This window comes from Morone saxatilis, unplaced genomic scaffold (assembly GCF_004916995.1).
Source record: "Morone saxatilis isolate NCDOM2014 unplaced genomic scaffold, NCSU_SB_2.0 Contig6, whole genome shotgun sequence".
Taxonomy (NCBI): domain Eukaryota; kingdom Metazoa; phylum Chordata; class Actinopteri; family Moronidae; genus Morone; species Morone saxatilis.
In genome coordinates this window covers 2,056,079-2,063,765 of record NW_023340206.1, presented here as the reverse complement: position 1 = coordinate 2,063,765, position 7,687 = coordinate 2,056,079, and the positions used below count along the sequence as shown (strand labels likewise).

The following is a 7,687-nucleotide window of genomic DNA, read 5'->3' as shown; positions in this document are numbered from 1 at the left end:
TAGCGCATTTATTTTAATGTTAATGTTATAGCGTAAACGGTTGTTTCGTTGCTCGCAAAAATCTATTTTATATATTTCTATCTAAAATGTGGTGTCTTGTGTTATTTAGACCATAAAGTTTACAGATATTTAAAAAAAATAAACAAATAACGAAAGTGCTTTGGGGAATGTGCTGCTATCCAAACACGTCGACATGGAGAAGATAAACAGACAAGTAGCACGGTCGCTGTTGACGTTGTGTACATTCGAACAGGGCGTGTAAATATCCGCGGACCACAGCGGTTCATGTCGCCGTCATTGAGATCATTTGTATGTTATTGAAGCTACATTGCTGTGGGAGAAGCTAATGTAAGTTTCGCGGTTTTGTGACGAAGTGTAAGTGCGTGTTATTTAGCCAGCTAGCTAACAGGCTAACGCTGGTTGGCCAGTGAGTCACCTATCCACTGCCTCCTCTTTGAGAAACGGAAACGTTAAATAGTTAGCGATGAATTGGCGGTATTGCACTTTAATAATCTGCCTAGTCGTGTAGTGTACCGTGTGAGGTGGCTGTCAGTGTCTGTAGTTTATTACGACCGCCATGTCTTGTTCGGACAATTTCATGTCAACGTGGAGGCCTCGCTTGCTGACTTGGAGTAAAAACAGTTTCCATATGGAGGCTTAAAAACAACAGTGATAAACAGTGTTTTACCTGTTAGTGCCTGTTTTTATGTTATGCCATTTTGTTAATGCGTTTTTATTGCGTTGTACATTGCTTCCAGCCAGTGACTGCTATACAGCAAAGCAGTGTGTAACTGTTATATTTAGTCAAAGCATTGCTTGTTGTTGGTACTCCAGCTGTTCTGGTTAACGTAAGCAGTGAATGTGTTGTGTGAATATTCACTAATATTGTAGGTTACATTTATTCCACCTCTGTAATTATTAGTGTTTGACTATTTTAAATCAGCAATGAATATAATTTTGGATGCGGTGGCAAAATAAACGTTTTCCCAGCAGCCATTTTGACATGAAATAGTAGTCTGAACACAGGTGTTACCAATGATACTAACTTAGGTCCTGTTCCTTTCAGGTCAAACTACTAACTGGCTATTACTATTTCATGTCAAAATGGCTGCTGTGAAATAAGTCTTATTAGTCTGGAATCATTCCTAAACAGGCCAGGAACCATAACTACTCAAATTACTTCAACCAAATGTCGAACCAAAGAGGATTACAATCACTGTTTTAAATTAATCTCCAAGTGGTTGTCTTGTTTGATCGCAGGGTCGTGCCAACATGGACAGTGGCCTGAGTCCCCAGGATAAGAAAGACTTGGACAAGTTCATTAAGTTCTTTGCCTTGAAGGTAAGAAGTCGACAACAACATGTTTTTCCACAAACTGTGCTGCAGTTGAACTGTTGCTGTGAAAGCTATCCACTGTTTGGCTGGTTTGTGTCCTCTGTAGACTGTCCAGGTGATTGTCCAGGCTCGCCTCGGAGAAAAGATCTGCACTCGCTCGTCCTCGTCGCCTACTGGCTCTGATTGGGTAAAATAATTTAGCCATTCGTTAACCTTTTGCTTTTGTAATGACTGGTATGATTTACATTTTACTGTAGATCTGCTTTGGATTGTTGGTGTAAATGAAAATCGTTTTGATTATTATTATTTCTTCTAGTTTAATTTGGCCATCAAAGACATCCCAGAGGTTACTCATGAAGCCAAGAAGGCACTGGCTGGCCAGCTTCCAGGCATCGGACGCTCCATGTGCGTCGAGATCTCCCTGAAGACGTCAGAGGTAAAACGTCCCTCAGTGGGGGAAACCTCGCATCATCAGTGAGCACAGAGAAACTTTCCACTTTCAGCAGATGAATGTGAAAACATCCCTCCATACTGTCAAACTCTGCTCATACATCATTCTGCACAGTGAAGATCAAACATCCGGCTGTAGGAACGAGAAGAAACACAGAATTTTGACATAAGCTCAATTAAAACATAACAAATGATTACTCAATGTATCAGCTTTATAAATGCTGAGAGGTTGGCAAGATCTTTGTTAACAACAAAATACATTTACTGCTGTGTGAGTCTAAAACACGGGACCATAAAAGATTGACCCCTCTATGTAAATGTCACTAGTGTTTTACAGAGTAATCAGACCACTCAAGTTGGTTTTCAGTCCACTTTAATGTCCCTCTGTTGATCTTTCTGTCTCTCTCTTTCTCAACCAGGGTGACTCAATGGAGCTGGAGACTTGGTGCCTGGAGATGAATGAAAAGTGAGTGGATTTTTTGCTCTTGTTTGTGTTTTTAAGTTGCATTAGTGGCCAAATGGTCCTGGAATGGAATAACCTGGAAGACTGCAGATCATTATGTGACACTATTACTGTAACCGTTGCTTGTGATGAATGCTTCTCTCTGCCATAACGTTGGTGTCTGGGCCCACGCTGCCCTGTTAGTAAGCTGACATTTATTTGAAATAATGAGTCGATGTGTTGTCTCTCTACTGTAGGTGTGATAAGGACATCAAGGTGTCGTATACAGTCTACAATCGTCTGTCTGTCCTTCTGAAGTCTCTGCTGGCCATCACCAGAGTAACACCCGCCTATAAACTGTCTAGAAAGCAGGGACACGACTATGTCATCTTATATAGGTGAGTGGACTCGACCCGTCCTGTTATATAGCGGTTTCTTGTGTGCTTCTTTTCTGCTGCTGAACATTTAACTATGTAGCCTTTTTGTCAGGAGTTTCCTATATCTGGAAATGTGTCTTGGTTTTCATCCTAAATGCCTAAAAAGTCAGTTTAATTGAATTGATGTATGACATGTTACCATCTACCTCTCTCATGTCTAGGATTTACTTTGGGGAGGTCCAGCTGAGCGGATTAGGAGAAGGTAACTGTAAACTCAGTGTAAATCACTGAAATAAGACTCGAGTCTAAAAGCCCCACACCTACGTATTTTACTGTAGACATTACAAAACATTTTTAAACCCTGGTGCACTTGTGTATACAATCTTACAGACTAAGGTGCAAAAGGACTTAAATACCAATATTTTACATGTATTTATTTTTATTTTTTATGGTACTTGCCATATAAAATAATGAAATATATTATGAAGCAGTCTTGAAAGTAGAATAGAATAGAATGCCTTTATTGTCACTATACGCATGTACAATGAGATTGTCACATGTAAACACAAAATAAAACACTAAATAGACTGTACAGCGCTCACCATTCAAGGCATAATTTATCTTGAAACATCAGACCAAAATAAACCCTCATCTGTTTGTGTTTACAGGTTTTCAGACGGTGCGTGTCGGCGTTGTCGGCACCCCTGTTGGCACAGTCACACTTTCATGTGCTTACCGCACCAACCTGGCATTCATGTCCAGCAGGTAACACGCTACAAAATGTTGCTTTTGAAGATGTCATAATTTAGCTTTAGTGTTTCACCACTCAAAATGAGCACAACTGTGGAAATGTCGTCCTCTGCAGACAGTTTGAGCGGTCGGCTCCCATCATGGGGATCATTGTGGATCACTTTGTGGATCCTCCCTGCAGCAGCCAGCGTCCTGCAAACATGGGGCAGCCCTGCAACTACAGGTACTCAACTCAACTTTATTTAGACAGCACCTCTCATACACATGGACAACAATGAATTTAATTTTGAAAGACTTAAAAATTACAACAATAAAAGTGAAAAAAAAATAAAAATAGTTAAAATCCATTGAAAAAGCTTGATGGATAAAAAGTATTAAAACAAAGGCCATAAAGAACAAGTCACCTTAAATAAAGTTGAGGCTAAAATCACATGTTTCATTTAGAAGTGACAATGCTGACGTTATCTGCCTCCACTCAGTTAAATGACCAGCAGACACTCAGATATTGCAGTTGAGCCTCGTCTCAACAATCGAGAGCTTTTAGGTGATGTGAGTCATCCTTCGGAGGTCACACTGGATCCATCTGCTCATGGTGACTTATGTCTGCAAAGTTAATGCACAGACCCTGTTTCTGAGTAATCTCTCTGTGTGTGCTTTAAAGACAAAATCCGAAGCTTGATTCAAACTTGAATCATCTGAATTATAGTGTGTGTGTGTGTGTGTTTGTCCAGAGCTCCAGATGAGGAGGACGGGGGACCGTTTGCAGGTGTTCAGGATTCCCAGGAGGTCTGCACCACCTCCTTCTCCACCTCCCCTCCCTCTCAGGTAAGAGGACACACTCCCTCGCTCCTCTTTACTGTCTCTTTCTGTATCCGTTGACTTCTCTCCCATTTTCAAACCTGTTCTTTTATTTCACTTTCTCTTTTCTCTCTTTGTCTGTTTTCCTTCCTGTTGTCTTTTTATCGTCTGTTTATCTGTGTGTTTGTGTGTGTGTGTGTCTGCATTACCTCAGTGTGTGTGCACACTGAGTCCTTCGCCTTCTAAACTGTCTAAGCCCGTCCCCCTGGATAGTCTGCAGCTCCCATTGGCTCCTGGACTTGTCACTCACACTGTGAGTCTATACTGGCCACTGTGAGAGTGTGATACACCTTGAACTCACTCTGAGTTGTGATTTCTCTTCATTCCATCCATCATTCCTTTGGACTGTGTTTAAAGTGCCATCACTGTACACACTGTAGCTCCTGTGTGATGCACCAGGCCTGTCATTGTAACGCTTTATCATCTCCACCCTCGTAAACCCCATTAATCCTCGACCCATCTCAAGGGCACAGCTCTGACGTTTGACCAATGTTAAACCTGAAACCCACCATGTTCTGTGATTAATATTCTCTCTCTGTCTCTCTCTCTGTCTCTCTCTCTCTCTAGCTGTACGCTTCCAGACTATCATACCAGCCTCCAGCTCTAGCAGGAGCTGCTGATCTTTGCCACCCTGCTGCCAATCCAAACCAGGTGATACACCCGTCACTTTACTTCCACATCCATAGCAGAGCCTGACCAGTGACTTTGACGCTGATGTATGCAGATATACAGTGTCTGTGGTAATTAATATGGGTAGAGTTGTCTATTTGGATTTCTAGTCCGTGTGCTGTAACTCTGCTCTGTTCTTCCCTGCTCAGATGTTGCATGCTGGGAAGGAGGGCGGGGTCATGTTAGTTCCTGCCCAGCCTCCTCATGGAGCTGATGCCCATCTGACAGCAGAGCACGCCCCCAACACACCTGGCAGCAGGTAATCCTCTCCTCAAACTCCCCCTGAGCTCCCCCCGTGAATATCGCTATCAAAACAATAACTGCTTCTGGTGTGGGAGTAACACGAGTGGTATTGAAAGCATGAGAACTTAAATCTGAACAAAATAAGTGGACAGGACTTTAATCAGCATCAGTTATCAACTTCCTGTAACCGTGTCTCTCCTCTCCTCCCAGCGGTGACGATGACTGCCTGTCGCACAGCGGAGAAGGAAGGAGGGATGAAGGGAGGAGCGTCTCTCCCTCTGACCCCGTGGAGTCTCTCAATGCCTTCACGAGGAAAATCGGGGCCTTTGTGAATAAACCCAGCGCGCAGGTAAAAGGCACACACCGGCCGGTTTCCTCCTTCCTGCTGACGCGTTTTTGTCCATTCATTAAAATGTCTGCTAACATTGAATTGTCTCTGGAGGAGAGTGTTTCAGCGAGGTTTGTCACTTTGTCAGCTACTAAGCACACTGAATTCAGCTGTGTGTGTGTGTGTGTGTGCGCGTGTGTGCGTAGATAACAGCAACCAGTATGGACCTGCCATTTGCTGCATTTGCTCCTCGAGGCCTGGACTCAGAGGAGAATGATCCCATGGTAACTGATTATGATGAATGCTTTGGTTTGTCTTTAAATGGATGCTGGCTAACGTTTGAGTCTAACACATCCAGGTGCTTTAGGTGGATGCAAGTCTTCTTACAGTTGGGGTATTTTCTGTGTTTTCAGGTGCAGCCTCCAGACTCTCCTCCTTGCCCGTCACCCCTGCAGGCCAGCCTCCACTCTCAGGGCTCAGAGGGATCGGGGCCACAGGACGACTTTGTCATGGTCGACTTTGTATGTGACTATTGCTCTTTTCTCCTCTGCCCAGGCTTTCCACTATGGGCGCAATGTGTCGGGATACATTTTCTCTGAAATAGTCGTCATGGAGCTGACTGCTATGTTATACCAGACAATAACTTTCAGCCTGTGCTGCTGATAAATTGGTACCATCCGTTTTTTTTTAATCGTTTTATATCAATGTGATTGTTTGAGTCACACTAACAACAACAGGACCTCAGCAAGGACGATGGTGTTTCTATATAGTTAATGGAAGTGGAAATTATATTCTGATAGAAACAGAAAAATCATTTAACAGATAAAACCACAGCAAGTCTGTTGTTCTGTCTATACTGGTTTTTTCTACTGCAGAATCTCATTTGCATTTTTGCTTAAGATTAAAGATATTTTAACATTCAAGTAAATGGTTTGAAGTTTAAACGATATCTCTTTATCTGTCTGCAGCGTCCAGCTTTCTCTAAAGACGACTTGTTGCCGATGGATCTGGGCACTTTCTACAGAGAGTTCCAGAACCCTCCCCAGCTGGCCAGCCTCTCACTGCACATCAGCGCCCAGTCGATGGCCGATGACCTGGTAACACGCTTTTCTTTCATCTAAAAATAATGTTTTGAAAGGTCATTTGTATGGAATTCACTTGCCAGTGGATGTTGCACTAGAGCACCAGCATCTCAGACCAAAACAATGGGACTATAAATAAAACTTGAAATCACCGGTTCTGGTTTGGTCAAAATAAACCCTTAATGAACAGTTTGTATTTTCTGTGTGCAGGACTCACTTCCAGAGAAGCTGGCTGTTTATGAGAAAAACATAGACGAGTTTGACGCTTTTGTGGACATGCTTCAGTAGAGAAGGAGTGAAGAGAGGCTGACAGATGGACTACATATGCGAAAAGACTAAACGGATGAAGCCGAATGGAAAAGAATGAAAGGGAGAAGCAGACCGGAAGCTCTGTAGTAGTTTGTTCTGACTAAATCACCATGTTTTAATGTGAAGCACCTCATTTCTGACATTTTCCCTTCCTGCCCAGCACGTTTACCTCTCTTCCAGCTTGTACAGGTCTCCTCTTCCACTGTAAATACTGTATTATCTCCTGACACTGGCATACACCCCCTTGATGGTCCGGTAGTGTTAATTCAAACAAAAGATCTTTATTTTCTATGTGGCACAAATCCACTCTCGTTGTCGGTGTGTAATCGGATGATCATGTGTCACTTTAGACAGCCATGCAGTTCAAGGACAGACTGTTTATCCTCCCTCCCTGCTGAACACTGCTAGACTCTGGTTTCCTCTACATCATGGCCTTTCTGATCATATCCATGCTAAAGGTGAAAGTGACACTACTCCAGAAATTAAACCAATCTTTGTGTGATGGGCTTCAGGAAAGGTTTTTTCCTTCCAAAACAAAATATTGAACAGCTGGTCTTGGCAAATAAATTGTACTTGGCCTATTTTGTGATTCAGAAACGTCCTGCTTTACATTTCAGTTGAAAGTCTGCATATCAGAAGCAGCTAAAGGGTTTGCTGCCTCAGTCTTTCACCGTACCTAGGTGTTCCCCAGCGGGTCTGGGTCTTAAACTGCCAACTTCATTATTTCAAATTTCCCCCAAATGTAATTTAAAGTGAATTAACTGCTAACCTAAAGATATGTTTAATGCTGTAAAGGCAGTTTATATAACACCTAGCCAAAACTAATACAACAGTCCTGCAATAA

General features: G+C 42.6%; 1 protein-coding gene across 3 annotated transcripts; it reads left to right on the top strand.

Annotated features, from left to right (window-relative positions):
- Positions 1-170: 170 nt before the first annotated feature.
- On the top strand, positions 171-7,432 carry atg13 (ATG13 autophagy related 13 homolog (S. cerevisiae)). Of its 3 annotated transcripts, XM_035677794.1 has the most exons (18): positions 172-348; positions 1,261-1,341; positions 1,442-1,522; positions 1,652-1,771; positions 2,205-2,251; positions 2,485-2,625; positions 2,826-2,866; positions 3,273-3,369; positions 3,470-3,577; positions 4,086-4,179; positions 4,367-4,465; positions 4,780-4,863; positions 5,031-5,140; positions 5,335-5,473; positions 5,659-5,736; positions 5,866-5,973; positions 6,421-6,549; positions 6,745-7,432. In XM_035677794.1, the coding sequence occupies exons 2-18, from the start codon at positions 1,273-1,275 to the stop codon at positions 6,820-6,822; spliced, it is 1,623 nt and encodes a 540-aa protein (XP_035533687.1). In that variant the 5' UTR covers positions 172-348; positions 1,261-1,272; the 3' UTR covers positions 6,823-7,432. The 3 variants fall into 3 exon arrangements, with proteins under 3 accessions (XP_035533690.1, XP_035533688.1, XP_035533687.1); XM_035677797.1 differs by lacking the exon at positions 4,367-4,465 and having other exon boundaries at positions 171-348; XM_035677795.1 differs by lacking the exon at positions 5,659-5,736 and having other exon boundaries at positions 171-348.
- The last annotated feature ends 255 nt before the right edge of the window (positions 7,433-7,687 follow it).